Source organism: Chenopodium quinoa, unplaced genomic scaffold (genome assembly GCF_001683475.1).
Source record: "Chenopodium quinoa cultivar QQ74 unplaced genomic scaffold, ASM168347v1, whole genome shotgun sequence".
Taxonomy (NCBI): Eukaryota; Viridiplantae; Streptophyta; class Magnoliopsida; order Caryophyllales; family Amaranthaceae; genus Chenopodium; species Chenopodium quinoa.
Genome location: NW_018742564.1, coordinates 579,937 through 604,703, shown reverse-complemented (window position 1 = coordinate 604,703; position 24,767 = coordinate 579,937). Strand labels below are relative to the sequence as shown.

The window sequence follows — 24,767 nt, the reverse complement described above, 5'->3', positions numbered from 1 at the left end:
TATCAAAACTTACTCCACTACCCGACCCGTTCTGACGTGAAAAATACCAATTAAGAGTTTGACTCACATAGACATAATAATTTGACATGAGTTAATTTTGAAATAAACTTGACCTAACCTGACACAACTTCATCAAACTGGACCCAAGTATTCGAATTGACACTTGTACAGACTCACATTGGAGCGTTGGATTCCTCCTCAAGAAACCAAAGTCCAAAGACCAAAGCAAAACACTCTTCCCCTAATTCCCCAAATTACCATTGAAAACCCCTCTTTCTCTCCACTATTCCTTTCTTCTTCAACAGGATTCAATTCAACCTCTCTCTCCTCTCTCCTCTCTCACTGCAACAACACTCAGAAACCTCGAAACCCACAACAATGGGTCAAGGACCATCGGGCCTGAATCGCCCACCAAATTCCGGCGACAAAAACCAAAACTCCGACAAGAAAGACAAGAAATTCGAACCCGCCGCACCCCCATCTCGTGTGGGTCGAAAGCAGCGCAAGCAACGAGGCCCAGATGCCGCCGCACGGCTTCCCGTCGTAACCCCACATACCAAATGCAAGTTAAGGCTTCTTAAGCTTGAAAGAGTGAAGGATTACTTGTTAATGGAGGAAGAATTTGTGGCAAATCAAGAAAGATTGAAACCCCAGGAAGAAAAGACCGAGGAAGATCGATCTAAGGTTGATGATATTCGTGGGTCTCCTATGAGTGTTGGGAATTTGGAGGAGTTGATCGATGAGAATCATGCTATTGTTAGTTCTTCTGTTGGGCCTGAGTATTATGTGGGTATTATGTCTTTTGTTGATAAGGATCAATTGGAGCCTGGATGTTCAATTTTGATGCACAATAAGGTAGGGTTTTTTTTTTTTTTTTTTTTTTTTTTTTTTTTTTTTTTTTGGCTTAATTTATTAAATTGTGTTGATTTTGATTTTTGTTGGTGTAATTGTGGATCCAGTGTATTATGGTAAAAGTAGAAGCTTTCAATTTGATGTTACATTAGGTTTTATGTTTTATTAGTTTGCTCCGGAGGCGAGGCGAGGAAGTTAAGGTTGTATGTGAATGCGATTAAGGGGGTTGGGATTTGATATGGCCAAATTGGGTATGAGTTTGAGGGGTGGATGAAATACATTGGTGTGCAAATGTGGGAAAGTTGAGGTGAAAAGCATTTGAGGCGCATACTTATGCTTCTCTTAAGTAAAGTGGACACATTCAGTATGGTGCTGGATTAGAATTTATGTTGTATACTTGTATTAGTTTGCTCAGGAGGTGAGGCGATGGGGGTTGTATCACTTGTATGTGAATGAGACTATGTGTGCATTTGTCAGCCTTAGGGCCTTCACGTGAGGGTAAAGGGTTAACATAAGCTCGGGTCTTAGGGATTGGGATTCAATTTGAGATTGAATATGGCCAAATGGATTTGAATTTGAGGGTTGTTTGAATTATATCAGTGGAGAAACACAGGATAGTCTTAATAAATTTGATTGGTGATTTGAGTGAAAGGAACTCTTTGTTAAGATGCTTTTTAGATTTATGTGATGATTGATTTCTAAGTAAAGGTATTGGTATTTAGCTCCATTCTTATTTATCAGTAAAGATATTTATTTATGTCGTACGAATTATATCATAGGGAGTATGTGCGTTGATCGAGGATCGGACTGGGTGTTGTTATTTCTTTGTCAAATTTGAATTTTCAATGTTCCGAATCATATTTGAGGCTTGGAGTTAGGATTTGGGAACTTCTGTTTGAAACAAACAGTCTAACATATGGTGGAGCGATTGGCTTGCGTAGTTCAGTTAATATTCCAGTTAATGAAAGTTTGTGTTAGTAGTTTTCATTGATATACTAAGCGATGATTTGATGCATCATCTTAGCCTGTAATGCATGTGGTGATGACAATGAGATGGAACTTCATATTATTGGTTTGAGTAGCACAGCTCTTACATTTTCCAAAAAAGAGATGATTTGGAGAATCAGAGTATAGGTAGATGAAACTTTGATGGAATTCTGTTTTAACTTGGCTGCTTTAGCAATAGTAGCTACTTCTCATTACTCTATCTGTCTGATATACTCTTAATGTTGTGACCTTGTTTCTGAATTTGTGTGCGTTGATCATGACGAATTTTCTATTCTAGGTCCTTTCAGTTGTTGGAATTCTCCAAGATGAGGTGGATCCTATGGTGTCTGTCATGAAAGTTGAGAAAGCTCCATTGGAGTCATATGCTGACATTGGTGGGTTGGACCCCCAGATTCAGGAAATCAAAGAAGCAGTAGAACTTCCTCTTACTCATCCCGAGCTGTATGAGGACATTGGAATCAGGCCTCCTAAAGGGGTTATACTGTATGGAGAGCCTGGTACAGGGAAGACTTTGCTGGCCAAGGTAATTTTTATGCCTGACTGTTGTATTATTATGTATGTTTTCTTCAGAGTAGAGATTCTTGTCTAAAAGCTATGACAAAATTTTATTTTCTATGTGCATCTTCTTTCTGTGATTATTTCTAGTCACAAAACTATGTAAGGTGAACAACGCCACTCATGATATTTGTCATTGCCTATTATTGTTTCCTCTCTCCTTTCCTTGAAGTCCTGCCTTTATAAAGTCTCCACATACAAAGTAAAATTTTAGATGTTGTGAATGAGTATTTTATTTCGTAATGCATGGGCTTAAGGTTTCTTTCTTATTGAAATTGAGATGAGATCTGGTCTAAAAGGGTCTTCTTCTCCTGGGAAGAAATGATAAATTCTTTTTTACCAAAATGATGTTGGTATGATTCTCTTGTCTTTCTCTTCTAATAAGAAATATATTGTTTGTTACAAGGGTTGAAATATGGTGTGAGTTTTAAAAAAAAAGCTAGTGTTTCCAAAAAAGCTTGAATTTGTCCCAGCCATAGTTATCTTTCGACACTAAATATTGCCGGTGAATCATGTCTACTGATCTTTAAGGCTTAAAAATCACAATTAAAATCTTTGAGCTTCTGTAATATCATATTTTTCCCAGTGCACACCAATTGAAGAAGACTTCTTAATAAACGAGGAACCAAATTTAAGGGACACTTGGTATCTCGCACCTAACTTTTGGCGTTCTTCATAAGCCATAGCATCTATGAAATCATCAAATAAACTTTGCTACACAAAACATTTTCATCCTGATTTTGTATGATGGCTCTTGATCAATTGTAATTCTTCTCATATATTTCAAAAAGGTTTGTACTAATTGTACTACACAAAGGCAGTTTATCTGGCAAGGCCTAAGCTAGTGAGATGCAACATTGTTTTTTATTAAAGCTAAATGTATGTTATCTAATAAGACTTGGCCTTCAGTAAGCAAATGTTAAAGAGGGAAGGTTTTGTTTTTTGGGGTTTGGGGTGATTGAGGCATTGGATCGTAGGGGATGGAGGAGGAAGATTTGTGTCGATGACTACATGGAATTATCAAATTTGGTTTATGTAGCCGACCCCACTTATGGGATTAAGGCCTTGATTGATTGATTGATTGGGTTTGTGGTGATTAGTGGGGAAGGTGGTAAGGATGATCTTATATGGATTGAGCTACTTAATAAAATTATTTAAGTTAGGTGGGTTATTATGTGGGAAAGTAAGGATGAAATTATCATACAAGTGTGTAAAAGCTATTAAATAAGGATGTGTTGCGGCTTTTGGAAACATCATAAATAGGCAAGTGTTGCATTTATATGCAAGTAGAGGAAACAATTATTATAGCCCCTGTTGTCCCCAACATCGCACGTTTTCTAAAATAATTTTTAATATCTAGATTTTATTTGTGTTGGAGTTTGGGGGATAGTAGAGATGTTGTGTGTATAAGTGTATTTTTTAAAGAATGCAGTGAGGTAGGTCTCTTGGATTATCTTTTAAATGAGGTGTCTAAAATCTAAATTAATTTCATAAGGATTGATATCTCATTGATATGCTCAACATGTAACCTAGGCTTATTCCTTAATTGGTATAGAATTCAAGACGTAGGGGTAGTTTTAAATCACTATCTATCATCTAAGGGTCATCTTGGTATGTTCATCATCTGTTTGCTTTGGAAATTGGTGGCTATGGGTTTTAATTTAAGTTTGAAAGTTGTGGCTAAAATGTCAGGTGGCATATGGATGATTCAAAGTTTGTTCAGGGAGATGGAGGAAGTAGATGTTAGTGTTTGAAGTAGATGCAAGATTTAATGATGAGTGAAGATACAATGACTTAAAAAGACAGGAAGATAGTTTCTTTAAGGTTACTATAGAGATCATGTAGGATGAGAGGAACATGCCACAGGAGATCTAAGTGAAGTAGCTGAAGAAGTTACTTCCTCCCTTATTAAATATTAAAACATGTGGTGGATGCACCACAGCCTCACACACATTATTTCTTGTCATTTAGGGCTCTATCCCTGGAATTTCTAGCACGTGGTCTAATATATTATTCTTTTCAATCACATTGTTTAGCAATCATCAACCAACACATTAGCCATAATACTTACTGAATTTAGAGACCTGGATCAGAGCACCTTGGACAACCAAGCCTATTCAACTAAAGAGCCTTTTTTTTTTTGAATAATTTTACACTAGTGAGGAGACTGTTAGATATAAGTTTTAATCTTAATAAAATGATCTTTCTAAGCAAGGAAGGTGATGAAATGACATTCATAATTTACCAGGTTTATCACTCTTGAAACAAACTTTTGGGAAACCTCAACTAATCAGCTTACCCCCACATTTATAGAAAATGGCAGCATGAAGGTTTATGATAAAGGGAGCTTAGTTTGTGAATGATAAAGTGGAGAATTAAAATTTTTGGGCAGGTAGATCATCTATATATTACCAAAAGTTCTAGTAAATTGGCAGTTTAGTAGTAGTTTTGTACAAGTTCTTATCTATCCACAGCAAGTATATTTCTCCTCTCTCATATCATATGTGCAGAAAGTACCTTGTGCCTTGACCTTGATCAAAGGCGTCATCTGGAGTGCGCCTTGGCTAGTCTTTTTAACTAGTGCACTGCCTGGCGCTTTTTTTTTTCCCCCCAGCTCTCTGCCTTTCCTAGCTCCTAGGCACATGTTTTGGGATTGGGCATGCATTTTAGAACTATGGGCTATCTGGATCTTGAATCAGCATGGGTGGTTTTTCTCATTACTTTTTGTCTTTTCCCTTAGCTCCTCTATGTTGGCCAAACAGCTTTGAGTTCTTTGTCCTCTCCTCTTTTCAACCTTGCTTGGAATCTTATGCTCTTGATTTGCTGACTACTTGCTTCTTAAGTGACTAATTGTCTGCACCCCTTGTCATGCCTCATGCTTTTAATATTGTTTGGAGAATGTCCTTCATTGCAATTTGATGTTGTTGCTTACTGTTCGAATAGGTAGCTCAAGGTTTTTCAAAATTGTTTGGTTTGTTTGGGAGTTGGTTGTTGTAGTTACTGATAAGTGTTCTCTTTGGAGATTTTGGTGTTATCTGTATGAATGAGAAATGTAGGAAAATTCCTTGGAGATTGATACTTATAGCCGTCATAGTGATGAAAATCTTGGTCATTTAGTGGCAGTAGTACACACACTCTTTTTAATCTCAAAATTTGGAGATACCTTGTGGAAATTACAGACTGTGTTGGTGGCCATGGATAAGCCTCATTGAGCATAGGCTTCTGCTGGCTCTTAAATGATTGGAGGCAATATTTGTTGTCATGAGTATGGGCTGATTTAGAGTTACGGGAAGGGCTATAGCCTATAGGTGGGACTTGGGAGGTAGTAAGAAGCATTTCCTTGAATTTGTCCCAGCCATAGTTATCTTTCTGACACTAAATATTACCGGTGAATCATGTCTACTGATCTTTGAGGCTTAAAAATCACTTCAAAAATCTTTGGGCTTCTGTAATATCATATTTTCCCCAGATTTATGCTCTTATGAAATTTATGGCCAAGTTGTTGAATCATCGATAAGACATAGTGCAAATTTGGCTAAATGGCCAAAATATATGGCACTGTTTGGTTTTTGAGTTGCCATGATTCTCTTTGATAATTGGAGTTTGTGGTTTATACAATTTTTTAGCTACCTAGTAACTGTATGTAACTCTGTATGTAATAAATTCAATTGTGTCAGATGTTTGGGAAGGAACTATTCTCAAAATCCTTTTGTTGAAGAGATATACTTTATAACTCTTAATTATCTTGCATCACAAAATTAGATGACATCATTTCTCTTATTTATGATTTCGTCCTTTGCTGTGATAATTATGATGGATGTTTTCTTGTCTAGGCTGTAGCAAATTCAACTTCAGCCACATTTTTGCGTGTCGTTGGAAGTGAATTGATTCAGAAATACTTGGGTGATGGTCCCAAATTAGTAAGGGAACTATTTAGGGTTGCGGATGAACTTTCACCATCAATTGTTTTCATTGATGAGATTGATGCAGTGGGAACAAAGAGGTACATGTCATTCCTGGTTTATCTAGTGCTGTAAAATCAGTTGGTAATCATATCTACTGTTTTTTTCCCTAAATTTTGTTGGTTTTTCATTTGATCAATTCTGCAGGTATGATGCTCACTCAGGCGGTGAGCGTGAGATTCAGAGGACTATGCTGGAGTTGCTGAACCAATTAGATGGATTTGATTCTAGAGGAGATGTGAAAGTCATACTTGCAACTAATAAAATTGAAAGTCTTGACCCAGCATTGCTTCGTCCTGGGCGAATAGATAGAAAGATTGAATTTCCTCTGCCAGATATTAAAACCAGGAGACGCATTTTCACGGTACTTGTCTAAACCAAGAAAATGTTCATCTGTATTTAACATAATGTCTTTATGTATTGGTAGCCTGTAACGTGTAATCACAACTGTGTTTGCTTCTAACATAGATCCATACGTCAAAGATGACATTGGCTGAAGATGTCAATTTAGAAGAGTTTGTGATGACAAAGGATGAGTTTTCTGGAGCAGACATTAAAGCAATCTGCACAGAGGCTGGGTTGCTTGCTTTAAGAGAACGGCGTATGAAGGTAATGCTTTTATACTCTTTTTGGTGAACGAATACTTCTGCTTTTGGTGTGTTGTCTGGGACTCTGGGAAATTATTGAACCTGTCAGTTTTCTCAAATGGATGAATCTCATTGTCTGTTGAAATGTAGCTGTAGTGCTCTGTGATTGGTCATTGGTTGACCATTTTGGGTAGGTGGTGATAAATGACTAAATTATGGTAATTGTACTTAATTGATATGTTTTTTGCAAGTCCCATGCCAATGTCCATGGCAATGCAACTATCCCCCCATGACCACTTGTTAGTCATTACCATATTTAGAGGAGTTGGGTGCTAATGAAAATTCGTGAAGAACTGGTACTAATTAGATGTAGAAGCATCACCATGAACATTGCCATTAGACTCCGAAAATTACTTATGTCGATGTACTCCTAACCAATTTTTACTGCCTATCAAACGGGCCATAAGTGCTTCTATTTTATGTATTTAATTGTCACTGGCCTGGTTCATGTAGCATTTGTTGAATAGGTTCTAATATCTTAATTTGGGTTTAGTGTTATTATGACAAGGAACTATACAGGTGTGGCTATAGTAAAAAATTTGAAATTCTTCTTTTAACGGGTCATATTCTTGTACATAATTCTGTGCTGCGATTCATGTAACGCTCAATAAGGTTGCTGATTAGTACATATGTTATGGTTCAGGTAACCCATGGTGACTTTAAGAAAGCCAAGGAAAAGGTGATGTACAAGAAGAAAGAAGGTGTTCCAGAAGGGCTTTACATGTAGAGTTGTTTCTGGAAATATTATTTCACAATTTATGGTAACGTCCAGCTGTTACCGAGTTTCATCGTTATTACACCATTATTTTTTTTTTTCTCGATACATTGCAATGTTTTTAAATAGATTATTAACTCTCATTTAGATGAAATTGACATTCGTAAAATCAGCTGATTGTTATACCATTTGAAATGTACAAATTTTCTTAAGACAGATTTTTTAGCATCATAATGCTCATCTTCTACGGCAGATCTCTCAGTGGTTCTTTTACTATGATTTTTTTAGATGTTTCTCAACATGAACCGTGAACGAGGGGTGCAAGACACGTGCTACATCAGTGTACTGTTTTTGGACATTTTCCCATTTCCTTCTTCCTCTTTCGTCTTCTACCTTATATCTCCAGCCATAACCAACCAACCTCCATCTTCTTTCTCCAATCCCAACCCATGACCACCTCCATTGAGGCTGCTCAGGCTTTTCTCTTGTTAATCACCAATTCTACCACCATATTTTCGGCGGCGCCAAATTTAAGTAAAACCCTAAAAAAAAATGGTGAAAAAATGGCATAGTTAACCCCAAAGGGTAATGATATCATCCTACTCCATTGACGAACCTTGTCATGTTCATTTTTTCCATTGAAGTTTCCTTGTTTTTACATTGGCGTTCTTCATTTCCGTTGAAGCCTTGGATCTGTTTTTCCTTGAAAATTCAGGGTTTTTTTTTTTTTTTTTTTTTTTTTTTTTTTTTTTTTTTTTTTTTTTTTATAAAATACAAAACTAGTATTTAGCCTGTGTGATGCACGGGTTAATCTTGTTGGCTAAATAAAAAGTATATGTTTTTCAATTAAAGAATTTTACTAATGTGTGTTTAAATTGTTCTTAGGTTTTTTTAAAATCAAAACATATGTAAATATAAATTATATTGTATTTTGTTAGTAACATAAAATACTATGTAAATGTAATGCGATATATTCTAATCTAAAAATAAATTACATCATATCATATGTAAGAAATACAAATTGCATCAAGCAAAAAAACCATCTACTAATACATACAGGTTTAACCCAAACCCAATGTACATGTGATGAAAAACATTAGCTAGCCTACCTACATATGGATGCATTAAATGATAAATTGATAAATACAAAATAATTTATAAAAAATCATTAAACATTAATCAAACATTAATACTTCTGATTAAGATTTTTATTATTTATGTTATTTTAGTTAATATCAAAAAACACTATTCTTTCAAAAAAGAAACAGTATGAGAGTACAATGAAAATAAAATTATTTGTACAAAACTAATCATATGAAATTCTTATTAAATGCTTCGAATTGTCTCTTCACAAAATTGATATATTGTAGTTTTCGTCCAAATATATTGTTCCCTTTTTTTTTCTAATAAATATTGTTCCTTTGTTGAATATTGAATTTTTCATCTACAAACACATAAAATCACCAAATAAATCAAATCAACATTACTTAAAAGAAATAGAAAACTGAAAATAGAAAAGAAAATCAAAATCGATTATCAAAGAAAAAAATATATAGTGGAATAGAATGTAAAATTTAGAAAAAGATTTTACAAAAAAAAAAATAAACCTTAATATAGAGTCTAGCTAATGTGCAACCGAACCTTTTGAACATTAAAAATAGGAACTCGTAATTTTATTATATAATGAAAGTACAATGTAGCATCAAGGAAAGAATACAAATAACTAATCAGCCACATGAAAAACATCATGTTAGCAATAAGTGGAAATAACAATTTAAAAACGTAATTAAAATTAGATCAAATAAAAAATTGTTTTGCAAATCTAGTTCAAATTTACAAAAACAGTACTAAAAACACAATAAACGAAAATCATAGACAAAAATGAAGTAAAAAAATAAATATAAATTTAAATTGAGATCTTAAAAAATGAAAAGGAAATATATAACAAAAAAAAAATCTTGAAAATAGAATTATAAAAACTCGATCTTTAAACATTGTAAAAGAAAATTAATTATGCAAATCTTTTATTAAATCCAAACAAAATATTGATACACAATTCTTCTTAAAAAAACGATTAAACACCGCTCATCCAAGAATTCAAAAACAAATTTCAGAAAAAAAAAGAAAAATATTAAAATCCTACATAAACTTAATAAAAATCGAGATCTGAAAAGGAGTGACACATGATAAAATTTAAAAATATTAAAATTCATAATAAAATTATCTGTGAACATTGAAAAAGGAAAAAAAAATGTTTTATAAAAATCTAGACAAAATTCTAAAGTGCAATTTGTTAAAAAATGATTAAATACCAAAGCAACAAAAAGTGAAAAGAAATTTGAAAAAAAAAACGAATTATAAATAAAGTTGAGAAAATGTACGGTTGATTGCTCCCTTAAATTCAATACTGCTATTATTTTTTGAAGTTTGTATACATTTTGACAATATATATATTTTTTTAATTACTTAATATAAATTATATATTTAGGATGAAAGAGAGAAATGGTAGAGTTAGGGTAAATAGAGAAAGCGTAAAAAGTTAGGGAGGGGGAAGATAAACTGTTATTAATTTTTTAGTGTGATTGAAAATTTATATATATAATGCAAGTTAGTGAAACCCAAGAGACACAAATGAAAATTGATATCTTTTTTTTGAGGGTATTGAATCGTTTAGGAGATTTTTTTATTTTATTTTATTTATTTATTTTTTTTTTAGTTGAAACAATAGGAAAAAAAAAATCATAAACGCCGGAAGAGGACAAGTGTCCTTTAAATTTCTTGTTTTAAAAGATTAGTATAGATTTGTAAATTCGGTCGGAAGAGATGTTTTATTGAATTTCAGTTTTAATAATATATATATATATACACACACATTTGTGATCCAATAAATTATTTTCTTGAATAGGCATGATTAAGGGATTGAGATGAAAGAGATGTAGAAGAGATTTTTGATAATATTCTAAATAAAATTTCCGTAACATTTAAACGACGCCCTTAATTTACCAGGTAACGCCCGCATCTAAATATGAATGGACAAACTTGCGTGTATTCCATGTTTTCTTCCCCTGGCCTTTAACTCAATCTAACATTCTTTCCTTCCAACAAACCACTACCTACTGAGGGCAAGGTCATCGAACACATTGTCGAAGTTAAAGTCGTTCTTTTTAGGGTGGAGGCCAAACGCCAATTTTTTTCAAAACTGTAGGGGAGAAATGCCTAGAACTTTCAAAAGTCCCTGGGAGATTCAAAATATCTAGGCGTTTCTCCCCTAGAATTTTCCAGATTATTTTGCATTTTTTATTTTAGTCATAACTTTTGATCCCAAACTCGGATTAAAACAAATAATATGTTGTTGGAAAGCTCTGAAAGTCTACTTTCCAACCCAATTAGAATCAGGTCAATATCATCTCTAGATCTTAAGATATAGCTAAAATACTAAGTTTGGTCCAAAATCAATACCCTTGCACTATTTCAACCATATCTTAAGATTTATAAATGATATTGACTTGACTTAAATTGGGTTAAAAAGTAGACTTCTAGAGCTTTCCAACAATATATTGTTTGTCTTAATCCGAGTTTGGGATCAAAAGTTATGTTAAAAACAAAAAACGTAAAAAAAACTGGAAAATTCTAGGGGGAAACGCCTAGAATTTTCAAATCTCGTAGGGAAGTCTGAAAATTCTAGGCGTTTCTCCCCTAGAGTTTTGAAAAAATTAGGCGTTTGGCCTCCATTAAAAAAAAACGATTTTAACTCCGACGATGTGTCCGATGACCTTGCCCTTGGTCGGTGGTGGTTTGTTGGGAGGAGAGAATGTTAAATTAAGTTAGACTCCAGGGAAAAAATACATGGAATACACGCGACGATATGTCTGTCCATTCATGTTTAAATGCGAGTGTTACCTGGTAAAATAAGGGCATCGTTTAGATTGTTACTTTATTATTCTTTACCACTATATTTTTTAATTTTATTTAAATTATTATCGTTGGACATAATTTCTAAATATAAGGCCAAAACTTCTCCCTAAGATATAGTAACAAACTTTTTTCAATAAAATAAAATTAAAAAATAATAAATAAATAAAAAAAAAATAGAAAACTTTTTTTATGAGGTGATAACACGTGTATTTAGGAGATAATTATGGGAATTAATTACTTTAGTATATAAGTATAGATTCTAATAGAATTTAAAACTCTCTTGCTTACCTTGTGCTTCTATTACCTTTTGTTATCCTGGTTGCTTTTTAGTTTTCACAGTTCAATTTATGATTTGACCGCTAACATTCACATCTTACATACTAGTAAAGATGATGTTAACGTTGTTTGAAAAAAAAAAGATGTTATCGTTAATTTATTTCAGTACACATTGAAATAATTCAAATAAGAAAGATGTTTCAAAAAATTTTATTATCATTGAATAATCGAGATGATTCAAAATTTAATAGAGCGAACTTTATTCAAATTCTTCTTCAAAATTTATTAGAGGGAGTACACTTTATTCAAAAAGAGATACGCAGGTTTACATATTTACATATGTATCCCTAACTAACTATATACAACCTCAAAATATACTATAGTGTACATTTGATATTATTAATATTATTACATAGTAGAAAAATAAATACGCTATATATTTATTATTCTACTGTATATATATTTATTTAATAAAGATAAAAATCCTTAATTCATAGTTCCTTGTTTATCACCTTTAACTGGAGTACCATTTTGATCTTTTCCGGGGTTTTTTTTACAACGAGTATCCTTTTCACATCCTCGATTAAATTTGTTAGCAGGACCACCAAGTTGTTGATTACCTTTTCCGTAAATTTTATCTCCTTTTCTAATTGCACCATATGATACAAAATTATTTGCTTCACATATTATTGAACTAAATAACACCATTCCTATGATTATTGCAACTAAATTCTTTCTTGAGATACCCATTTTGTAGATTTTGCTACTTCTTTTTTTGTAGATTATGAGATGAAATTTAGATGCTTGTGTTTTTGAGAATCTTTTATTTATTACTAGGATGAAAAGGATTTTCAATTTATAATGGAAGTTTGTAAGTTAATTACGGCGTTGTGGAGTAAGAAATGAGGTGAAGCAATTTATTCGTTAATGCATAACCTAAATTTATGCGATTTTTATCTTTAACTTAGTCATGGAAACAGAGTTAGCTAAAATAAGTGTTATCTAAAATATGTTTTATCTAAAATATTTTGAATGGTATATATTTAGCTAAGGCTCTTTTTTTTTTTTCTTTTTCTTTTCATCAGTAATTCAATATAGGGAAGAGTAGGGGGTTGATTGCATTAAATTTAAGCACAAAAATGTAATTTTCAAGGATCACCAAATAACGTCATTAAATTCAATAGCATAACATAATTTTTAAATAAAAATCTAAAGGTCAAAAGGACTTAAAATTGTGTTATTAGCCGAATAAATCTTAAAAATTGAATATATAGAATATGATTTAGAACATAAAGATAGTTTATGATATCAATACCAATCACAAACTAGCAATTTTAGAAAACATAAATATAGTTTTGATAGTTTATTGAATCTTAGCGATGTAATGAAGTTATTGTCAAGCAAAAATTAACGTTTTTCTTAGAGAACAATGAAAGATGAAAAAAAAACTTTGAATAAAGTGCTTTTTAAAGAAATCACATGTACCATAAGTAAGTTAAATTTTTATTATTTTTTTATTTTTTTATGAAAAAAAAAACCTTGGTCACTCTTTGGAAAATGATAGCGAAAAATGAGATAAACAGGTGTTGGTGTAACTTTTTTATTCTTCAAAACCTTGGTCATTCTTTGGTTCATATGAAGCTGTGACATTATTTTATTATTGTAGTCTTAAGTTTCTTTTTTTTTTTCAAATTAATTAGCGTATATAATTAGTTAATCACAAATTTTTAATGTACCAGTCGTACCAATTGTGTCATTGTGTGAATCTAACTAAAGATATCCACCCCAACACTCTTACAAAAAATGACAGTAATAAGTGCATAATCTCTAGTAACAAGTGAAATGGTAAAACAAAGAAGCCCAATTCACACTTTTCTTCCTCTTCTCCAAATTGCCCAAGGAGTTCATGATCTCATCAATATGATGTTTTATTTTGTGTTGAAGATGGCAGAGAGAAACAAAAGTTTAATTACAAAGACAAAAATAACATAATTGGCCCTGATTCAAACCTCATTATTCTGCAAAGTATCATGTTCAATGTCGAAATTTCTAGTGAAAAATAAGTGATTGTTTGATCGACATTTAAATACACGAGATTACAAAGTGTAACCCTTTGTTTATTAAGAGATTTTTAAATAAACTAAATTAATAAAATGACCCAAAAAATAAAATGAAAAAAAATAACTAGCTTAAGGTGTACCGGGTCCAAGCCGTACAACTAAGAACTTGTAGACAAGGACATATTTGAAGTTCATCACGGTGAATAGTAAATAAAAGAACAGCAAATAGCAGCATTCCTTTAAATTAGAATCGTGAAGCAAGAGTTCATAAATCTATCACCGCAAAAACTAGGTACTAAGCTTTACATAAACCGTTTCCTTGTTAAATCTATAACCAATAAGTTAAGAAGGCATAAGGCCAGCAACGAAGAACAAACAAACTGGCTGTACAGTAAATAAAATTCTAGAAATCAAGCAAAGATGAAGAGCTTAAGATGAAGAGGGAAAAGGGGAAAGGGAAATGTACAACTCCAAATGTAACCAATCCCTTGTGAACACAAAGTGTGAATGAGAGCAAGGAAGTGACAAACTTATAAGCTCTTAAGGACTCTCGTCTCAGAGCTGAAAATACTACCATACCACCTAAGCCAAAACTTCAGCAATGATGGACCGATATGAGACTTGTTTATCGTAAAGGTCACGGAAAATCCTATACTTTGCATCATGGTACTTCTTCACATTGGGATCTTTGGATGGATTAATGACCTATAACATTCAAGGGTTAGTACTAGCAGAATGAATCAATTGTCATACATGGATACTATTGGATAGCATGCATGAGTGATGGGCATATACACATTCTTATCATTCCAAAATCCAAAGCAAGATACATAAGTTCCTACCTGGCCCGCTGCATTAAGTGCCTTCATTGCCTCATGTAGGCTGGGATATTTCTTCGCCGCAACAGCACCCAGAATAGCAGCACCCAATAATACAGACTCATTTTCCCGAGGAAGAATTACAGGGTATCCTGTGCAAAAAATAGATGTTTTTTACAGACTATATTAATGGAGGGCAACAACTTAGTGTTTGAATGAATTGATATAGCACTAGAGAATATCAATATCACTTCATGTGTTCATTACTGTAAGAAGAATATAAACACAGCAAAAAAAAAAAAAAAAAAACGCTGTTTTACAATAAACAAAGAACTGAAGGGAATTGCACAGGATCATAGCTTTATATACTGATGGTAGGATCAACATAAAGAGACAAGAACAAACATTACTAGGTTAATCCTATTACCATTAAGCAACTAAATAAATTTATCTGGAATTTCAGAAGGCCTGTAGCAAATACTCAATGAAAAAATTTAAGAAGTTATTTAGGAAGGGGGAGGAGGTGGAGAAAGATAATCAGGTACAAACCAGTAATATCGGCATGCTCTTGTATGTACAAAGGATTCTTTGCTAGTCCACCGCAAGCAAGAAGGGTGTCTATCTGTTACAACGAAAAAGTCAGATTTCGGAGCATAGCACATCCTGGGAAGGATCATAACAAACCAAAAGACTATCAAACAGGAATCACAGCCACGGCAGTCAGCACACTAGAAGGTGTTTCCAACAGAAGTCCCTGTGGAACACATTCAGCTTGCTGAGTCTGATAGCTTAAGCAACAAGAAAACAAGCCCTCAACTCCTTGAGCAACAATAAAGTACATTATGTCAATTGGCATATCTTAAGCAGAATTTCCTCCTTTTCAAGCCATTTATCCTCACTAAAAGTTTAAACCACAACTTTTCTTGGTATGGTCAAGTACACAATATCCCATAATAATCAGATTACAATAATGGTAATGATGATGAATATCCACATAAAACACTATTATAAAGCATTGATACTCCAAAGAACTAGAGTTTACACTATATACCCAGCTATAGGTGGTCAAACAAATATGTGAAAAATATGCATATAATGACCATAGCCTAACAAAGGTGCTTAGCATGAACATAGTTTGTAAATGACCCATTTTGAACGCTAATACAAAGTATAACTTAATAAAATTAAATGAAACTAAAACAAATTTCAAAATTTTAGAAAAAAAAATATCAATAAAAGAAATTGACCCAACAACCTCCTGTACTCTACTGCCTACCACCTTATGTATGCACAGTGCACTACCCCATCCTCACTCAGTTCCCATCTGCAATAACACCAACCCCTTCAATTTCACTATCCTCTCTAAAAATCCCTAGAAAACACCAGTTTCTGAGAAAACACCATCATTAGCCCACCCAAACCATCCACCACCTCTAGCCTAACCAATCTAATACCTTTACCTCCGTCAAACCCCCACCGAAACACAAACACTGATTATATTTGCGTATTCACATATTACGGTCATTAAATTCACTTTTGTTCATATTGTTGATAGTTGACTTTAATTTTCCAAATTGGGTATACATTTGTTCTAGACCCATGGTTGCGTATATACACATCACCTTTACATATACCCAGGGTTATAAAGTAATACATTCAAATAAAGTCCAACAAAGTGAGTGTATCTTATGAGTATTACGCTTCATGAAAGCATTCTCACAAAGTAATATAAAGCCCCCCTTATATTGCAATTTGGGATGTTAAACGACAACAAAATATTCATACTTACTTTATGGCCATTGGCATTGCATTGCTCAATGATGTGACGGGTGCCATACGCAATACCTTGAATAGTGGCAAGATATAAAAGAGCAAGTTGCTTTTCACTTGTGTCAAGTGTAAGACCACTGACCATCCCTTTTGCATTAGGATCTGCAATAGGAGACCTGAACCAATTTGCAAATTTAAAGATTTATATTCTTAAGTACACCATAAAAATTAGAAATCAAAGACTTGTTTGCATTCTAATTTACCTATTCCCATGAAAGTCAGGAAGGACATGCAAATCCTTTGTTAGAGCAGAAAGAAATGAAGCATCAAGCTCCTGCATCATTGATTCTAACATCTTGTTTAGAAGTGCAAACACTGTGGTCCCTGAAAGATAAAAGAAACCAGCCAAACACATGTGCATTGGCTACATGCTAGATTTCAAGGATTTGGAATAAGGAGAAGTTGTGGCACAATGCTTTATAAAATAATGTGGTGTGTTTTGTGTGTATGGCTGGAGCAGAATTCAAGGGTATTTTCAGAGTCTCTTTGTATTCTTAAATATTATGGGAAACAGTAACTTATTAGGTTTGTTAAGGGCTAAGGTGGCTGAGGCTTTTAAGTGTTATTCAATTAGGAAGGTTCAAAGAAACTGGATTAATATGCACTTTTGGTTTCAGTTTAGAAGACTGTTTGTCAACTTTATTTATAACTTGTTATTACATCTGACAAATATAGTTTATTAATTAGTTAAAAAAAATCAACATTACCCTGAGAGGCAGCACGATTTGCCAGATGTGGAGAAGCTACATGGTTCTCAATTATGTGATCCAAGAGTGCCCCAGTGGCACTTTGACCGCCCTCTGTAAGCCAGAATTGAGGTACCATTGCTGAACATGCAGAAAAGAAAATGCAGAATCACCTCTCCAATTTTCAGATAGACAATCAAACAGCAATAATCAACAATAGAAAAAATAAGTCTTCCACACAGAGGAAAAAATCTTTTGCTGTATATAATATATGCTGCAATCTGCTATATTATGATACAAGATGTTTATGAAACACGATGGAAGAATAAAACAAACAAAAATTTGATTCTGCAAAGCGATAATTAACATGAAGTATAACACACTAGCTTCAGCCTGGAAAAGAAACCTAGCACTAGAAGGGTTCAACAGCAGGTAAAAATAAACTAAGGAAACAACATGGTGAAAACTGAAAAGCATACCAGACCAAAATGGTCCCCAGACCCCTGGAATGAACAACTTGCTCTGAGACACAGCCATATGGCAAGTAGAAGTTCCACAAACCAAGACCATACGATGGCAGATTCGATCCTTCTCGTCAGCTGAACAATTAAATTCCCATCAGACAAAGTGTAGTCTGTGTGAGCTAACAAGACTGTTAGAAGAGCAAGATGTACCTTCACATTTCAAGTCAGATGCTGGCAAACTTTCCATGACCCCAACCCCTCCTGCATGGGCATCAATTAAAGATGTTCCTACTGGAGTGCCAGCTTCCAAACCTAGCTCCTGAAAAACAAAGATTCCTGAAAAAATGAAGCAACAACATTTATCTACAATAAGCACGTAGGATTTCCTCCCAAGCCCACTAAAATGATGTAGCTATATATTATGTTGAATGGATCCCAAGGAAGCACTACTTGAAATCATTGTGAACTCTTCAGGATAAAATTTCTTGCCTTTGCAGCAGCTGGTGTCAGACCAGAGCCCAAAGAATGCCCAGGGAAAGCAACACTCCGGCCTGTTAGAAAATTCAGAGAGCAATATAGGGTTCATAAGATACCACATATAGACAAACAGGAAAAAAAAAAAAAAAAAAAAAAAAACACACATAGACACATCCTTAAGGACATATATTTAGATCACATAAATGCCTATCTCATCACATACATCAATAGAAGTTTAGAGATACCAAACAGGCCTAGAATACGTGTGAATGACTAAACAAGAATATGATGCCATATCCAGAGGGAAGAATACGTGTGAAGTCTTAGATTGAATTGGTAGTGTAGACTATCACGGTATCACCTTAACTTTGTTATTGACAATACAGAGAAAAGAGAAATTTTAGACAGGAAGCTCACCATGTGCACTATTGATACACGTATATGTTCAAATCAGCATAAGTAGTCTAGGTGTTAAGATTACTAAGTTGATATGTTCAATTGAAAGGGTTTTATAGATTCATAAAGCAGAGTGAAGTAGTAGTATTTAGCAGTTTGGCACAATAAAAAGAAGCATAAAGTATACCAATCTTGGCATGATGTCCATCGACCAAATCACCTAAGCCAATCTCCTCCCAAAATTCATCATCCCAACCACAAGCTTCCATATCACGGGAATCATTCTCATTCAATTGCTCCAGGTGTGCATGACCCAGATATGTCCACTTGCAAACAGTGGTGCAAAGGCTCCTTGTATCATCACCAGTTGCTCTAGAAAGATATTTTAACTAAGAATTAACTCGATGTTAAACCAAATTAATACAAGAACAAAACAACCAAATACCTATAGGACAGCCAGTCACTTAAGTCCATCCACCGAAATGCCATTGACCAGGATTCCTTGAGGTTTTCCTTAACCCACAAAAGCTGCAGAAAAGCATTCTTATAAATCATGAGCCACATAATTCAGAGCTTAAATGTGATGCATATGAGGAGAAGAAAAAAGGTTCATAAGCCGATTATTTTTGCTAAAATTTGCCTTTGAAGCTAATGCATTGGGTCAAGAAGATGATCCTAAATCAGGGAAAACAACAATTCAAGTGTTTTAGTGGCTCTGTCCCTCAAAAAGTGCTCTAAAGCTCTGATATTAACAAGAGAAAAAGGATATTCACTAGTTATACAGTTTCAATACAATGTAGCTTAATCCTCAGAACTTCCACAAGTTCCACTCTTGCACATCTAGTTGCTAATTATGATCTCGACAAAAATGAAGATAGGCATACATTGTCAATTCTATATTTCTATCTCCCCGATCTCTCAAGTATCTCAAATTCATTATTCAAATGTAATGTTTGGTTGGTACTATGCCCATAACAGCTAAAGCCTGGTCTCTCACAGTCATTGCTCAGCTAGCATCCTCAAGTAGCTATAGAAGCTTATTGATCGAGTATTTTTTTCAGCTGTACAAGTATGCATTAATCTACTTGCTGAATAGAAGATGCTTAAGGAGCAAAGACCTTCAGAAATTAGCATCACTCTCAACCATTTTGTATTCCAATAAAATGATTTGTCCCACGCTGTCAAAGAAAATACTAAATGAGCCCAAAATACTATCAGCCTCAATAGGCAATTTGTAGCCACCATATTTGTATTTTTCAGTTTGCTTTGATGCTTCGAACACTTTGGCCCACAGCCCACTTCAAACACTTTGAGAGATACAAGAAATTATGCCATCTGAATGGATGATCCATATGAAGAAGCAGGACCCAGATAAATATATAATTGGGGCCATCATCATAACAGTACATAGCATGCTGCAGCTCTGCAGAAAGCCAGAAAGGTGTTGGGAAAAAGGACCACTAGACCGACTATAAGTGTGATCCTTATGTTACTTGGGATTCGAACAGAGTTCCCTAAGTTGTTCAAACAACTTAGATAGTCAAGAAGTTGCTGCAAGGCTGCAAAAATAACTTGCAATGCATCTAGAAGTAGCAGTATGTTAACAGCCTAATGATTAGAAGCATATTCTAGAACCTTCAGCGATGGTTAAGGAAATTCTCTCCAAATAAGGAACCTAAAAATCAAATAATAATCTGGCTTGTTTGAGTCTTTCAGGCTCAGCATTTGCTAGTTCACAATTCTCATACAGCAGTAGGACACAAAAGAGAATCTTGAGGACTTTTATCATAAAGTTTCTCATATTTATCTACATAAATGCAGATAAACACTTAATTCTCTCTTATTATTTAACTCTGGAAAATTAAACCTTTCGGCACAAGCTCTTAAATGGTTGCAACATGGATGCTATTTACAAGTTTTTCTGAAAACCAGATTCGGTGAAGGTTTAAGCATTGGAAGAATTTCACAAATTTGTTGCCCATGAAGGGTATTGCACACCACCAGAAGAATATATTTAACAAGCAAGTACCTTTGGTGGTTCCATCTCAGGAGAAAGAGATCCCCCACAGTATTGCAATACAGGTGAGTTGGAAGCATTGATCCTTTCAGCTTGCTTTACAGCTCTATGGTCCATCCAAACAATAACATTTCTTCTAGAATCACCACTCCAAGAAACTGTAACTGGGGAACCATCAGAATCTACAGCCACTGGAGAAAATAAGCCACATTAGTCAAAATTCAGAAAGTAACTATAGAAAGCAGTAAAACCTAACCTTAATTTTTGAACACAAACTGACAAAGTACAATAATGAAACATTTTACGCACCAAGGGAACATGTTGCTGCAAACCCAATCCCCACTACTTCTTTTCCATCAACATTTGCAAGAGTGCATGCTAATTTCACAGCTGAACAGACAGCAAGCCAGATATCGGTGGAAGATTGCTGGATAAAAGCAGGAGAATTAAACCTCCGAAAAATAATAAATGGAATGAAAAAAAATAAAAAAAAACTTTAATGTAATCATAAATTATAAAATGTACTCATACAACTTCTTTGTAAGAATTGTAACACAGATTTTCACCAATTAGACACCAAGTAAAGAAGAGAAAAGATGGTGTTGGCTTACTATAATATCTAAGATAACTTTCTCACCTCAATACAATCACCCTCCTTCCAAATTTGTATGGGACAGTTTCCAAAACCTAGAAGCTTACCATTCGCATCAAATAAACCTATATCAGCACAAATGTGTTAGATACAGCCTAGGATAAAGAGCCAGACTACATTGTGGCAACAAAGTCATAAGGAAACTTTGCTATACTTTCTACAGTAACTAATAGAAATAGCATATTTAAAATTTGTTGATCGGAATCATGGACCCTCTGAAGCAATGTAAATTTCTTCATCTCATTGATGATCTTTTCACCTATCTCATCTAGAACAACAATTACATGACAAATAGATATGAACTTATATTTAGTTATTTACAACCTAACGTCACTAAACTGATGCCACTTACGAGATTATAGAAAAAATAATCTACTTGAATCCAGCAAGGATAACTATAAAGGCCATCAGATATCAGATTGTTGAGGTGCGTAGCATTTTTGCAGATTTCCTCACTTATCTACATTAACATAAAACAAGAAAATATTGAAATATAACTAGACACATAAATCCTTAAAATAATTTGATGTTGGGTGATGAAAGAGCAAAAGTCTCTCCAAACCAATTTACTTGTTATCAGAATCCTAACCAATACAGGCATACACAGATATAAACATTTCGATTCTTCAACTTTCATGTCTACAAGTTATGCAAAATTTCAAAAACATGTCAAGCAGCAAAACAAAATCATATACTTTATAAAAGCTACATTCTTTAAAATCTCTTAGAAAGCAATGCCCCTGCTATTACATATTTGAATGATTATGTTAAGAGTTTTGTACTATTTGCACATATCAATAGCTTTTTTTTTTTTTTTTTTTTTTTTTTTTTTTTTGGGTAAATTAATAGGCTTGTAGGCTGCATTTTTAGATATTTTGAGGCTGAGGCTGAGGCACAAGTCATTACGGGTCATGTGTCTTTTGTGGTCTAGGCAAGGCGATTTTGATGAGGCGCACCCTCTGAGGCACGCCTTAGGCTCAGGTAACTCTGAAAGCCTTGGTGCGCCTTGAGCCTTTTTATACATTGGTTCATACTTCCACGGTTCGGCCTCACTCAACTAAATAGTTGGTTAAAGAAGAGAGCATAAATTGCAAATTTTGCAATTAACCTATTAAAGCTTGAAATAGCAAATGTGAAATGTCTCTTCACTGACTTATCCACCTAAACTAACTCAAATCACTAACAATAACACCATAATCAATCACCTAAACCACGAGCCGAGTAATCGATATCCCGAGCATATTAATCTGTACAATTCATTGACCTTCTCATCTCATATAAATCACTAAAATCAATGTTCTTATACCAAATGTATATCCTATAGTTTATTCACATGCAATCAAAAATTAACTTAAGCATTACAAATTAACAGCTAATGCAATAAAATCAACAATAACAAAAAACTGCAAACAAGGAAAAAAAATTACAAAATTTTCAAAACAAAGGCAATTTACAATTTACAATAAAACAGTGATTACATTGAATTATTTAAAATAAAATTAGAGTATGATCGCATATATACGAAAGGAAACGACGTCGTAAGGAGGAGAGAGAGAGGAGGGGAACCTGCACGAGCGCTGCCGGTGCCGACGTCGATGCCGAGGTAGATGGAGCGAGGAGGGGCGTCATCGGCGGCGGACATTTTATTCACGACGGAGTAACAAGCGTTGAAGAGGGTGGCGTTGGTTCAATTACCGGGTTTACTTTGGCCGTACAATATTATTATTTTTTTTGAAATTTTCTTTTAATTTAATTGTATTTTTAAAATTATTAAATGTATGTATATGAGTATATCCTATCTTATCTATTTATTTATCTATTGTGATGGGAATTGATGACTAGATTAATGACTACAATTAGACCGGACAATCGTGTCGTGTCGTATTCGTTTTCGTGTCGGAAATTAAACGGGTTAGAGAAGGTCAACATTAACTCAACCCATTTAATAAATGTGTCGTGTCGTGTTGACCCAATTAATTAATCATGTCGAAAATCCTTAACACTAACCCTTTTTTTCGTGTTCGGTTCATGTCGTGTTGAATTGAAAAATATTGGTCTTGTTCAATAGATTTATCAATAATTCCATAAATTATTGGGTTTTTATATTAGGCGGGTTGAGTCGTGTTAATTTCGTGTTGAGAATCTCAACACTAACCCAACCTGTTTAATTAAACATGTCAAACGTGTTGAAAACCCTTGACATTAACCCGTTTTTTTCGTGTTCGGTTCATGTCGTGTCAGTTTTTGCCAACTCTAACTACAATTATTTAGGAATGGAGGGAGTATCATCTTTATCAAATCAATATGTGACTTAGTTTTACACACACACAAAAAAAAAAAAAAAAAAAAAAAAAAAAAAAAAAAAAAATTGATATGACATGGAACTTAATATAGTTAGGGCTGCAAATGATTCAGGCTGTGCCGAGTTTTAATCTGTTTGAGCAAAGCTTGATGAATTATTCATGTTCAAACTATCTCGAGCTTGGACGAACTTTTAAAAATCTTGTTCGAGTTGGGCTCGTTAAGAATTTGGCTTGTTCGAGCTTTGTTCACGAACGTACTTGTTTACATTTCGGGTTTAAGTTCGAGGTTGAACGGATTTAAATCGGGCTTGATTAAATAAACGAGCTCTAATTTATCATTAAAAAGATGGTTTCTTTCAAATCTTAACACATGCATTTAATTTTATATAAGATATTTTTATTCTTTTATATAAAAAGGTAATGACGGAATTTTTATGCCTTTACATGATGAAATAATTAGTACTTCTTACAAATATGTATGAATAAAAAATATATAAGTTGTTTGAGGTTTAATTGGGTGTGAAAAACTTATAAATGGACTTAAAACGAGTTGTTCATGAACATTACCGAGTCGAGCATGATGTTGTTCGAGCTTTGTTCATCTATTTGACGAGCTTAAAATTTTTGTTCGTTCAAGCTTGTTTGTTAATTTAACAAACGAGTTTTGACCAAGCTTTGACCGAGCTTATTCGCAAGTAGTTCATGAACGTATCAGCTCATTTACACCCCTAAATATAGTTGATCTAGCATATAGGCTCTAGGACAAGGGGGTAACTTTCTTTACTATGAATCTATGATTCTAATTCGAACTGCTAAACAAGGTTATGGTGCCATTAGACTTATATTTTGTTTTTTTTTTTCAATCAAGAAACATTATATTAGTAGATTAGTAGATATGAATTTCCATTAATTAGATTAAATGAATAATAGTTTTTTTTTTTAAAAAAAATCTTAAATAAACCCAGTAAGAGTATCTATTATAACTCCTCAAATCTATTAAGAGATCATTAAATTCTCTCATCTTTCTCCAATGTGGAAGACTCACAATGAGGTTTCAACATTTTAAATGTAATAAAAGCAATATTTAGTAAAAGTTACTTTTATCCAACAAAAATCATTTGTTGTTTCAAAAAA

The 24,767-nt window shown here is 33.7% G+C and overlaps 2 protein-coding genes across 2 annotated transcripts; one reads left to right on the top strand and one right to left on the bottom strand.

Moving 5' to 3' along the window:
* The first annotated feature begins 208 nt into the window (after positions 1-208).
* LOC110720640 (26S proteasome regulatory subunit 4 homolog A-like) lies at positions 209-7,991 on the top strand. Its single transcript, XM_021899690.1, has 6 exons — positions 209-855; positions 2,138-2,383; positions 6,249-6,418; positions 6,525-6,741; positions 6,846-6,986; positions 7,668-7,991. Exons 1-6 carry the CDS (start codon positions 379-381, stop codon positions 7,749-7,751), a joined length of 1,335 nt encoding a protein of 444 aa, XP_021755382.1. The 5' UTR covers positions 209-378; the 3' UTR covers positions 7,752-7,991.
* Positions 7,992-14,194: 6,203 nt separating this feature from the next.
* Positions 14,195-23,315, bottom strand: LOC110720638 (FGGY carbohydrate kinase domain-containing protein-like). Its single transcript, XM_021899688.1, has 15 exons — positions 22,897-23,315; positions 21,316-21,395; positions 20,988-21,105; positions 20,691-20,869; positions 19,107-19,189; positions 18,849-19,033; positions 18,278-18,339; positions 17,999-18,107; positions 17,804-17,923; positions 17,346-17,465; positions 16,842-16,962; positions 16,598-16,754; positions 15,358-15,430; positions 14,833-14,960; positions 14,195-14,695 (listed from the first exon to the last, which is right to left on the bottom strand). The coding sequence occupies exons 1-15, from the start codon at positions 22,970-22,972 to the stop codon at positions 14,573-14,575; spliced, it is 1,734 nt and encodes a 577-aa protein (XP_021755380.1). The 5' UTR covers positions 22,973-23,315; the 3' UTR covers positions 14,195-14,572.
* Positions 23,316-24,767: the final 1,452 nt, after the last annotated feature.

What these genes read in the sequence shown, in the direction of transcription:
- LOC110720640 (XM_021899690.1), top strand. Translation starts at nt 379, where the DNA reads ATGGGTCAAGGACCATCGGGCCTGAATCGCCCACCAAATTCCGGCGAC. An exon ending in GGAAGACTTTGCTGGCCAAG is followed by an intron (nt 2,384 to 6,248) that starts GTAATTTTTATG and finishes TTTCTTGTCTAG; the next exon opens with GCTGTAGCAAATTCAACTTC. An exon ending in TAAGAGAACGGCGTATGAAG is followed by an intron (nt 6,987 to 7,667) that starts GTAATGCTTTTA and finishes GTTATGGTTCAG; the next exon opens with GTAACCCATGGTGACTTTAA.
- LOC110720638 (XM_021899688.1), bottom strand. Translation starts at nt 22,972, where the DNA reads ATGTCCGCCGCCGATGACGCCCCTCCTCGCTCCATCTACCTCGGCATC. An exon ending in AGGAGGGTGATTGTATTGAG is followed by an intron (nt 21,106 to 21,315) that starts GTGAGAAAGTTA and finishes GCTTTTATCCAG; the next exon opens with CAATCTTCCACCGATATCTG. An exon ending in CCTGACTTTCATGGGAATAG is followed by an intron (nt 16,755 to 16,841) that starts GTAAATTAGAAT and finishes AAATTGGTTCAG; the next exon opens with GTCTCCTATTGCAGATCCTA.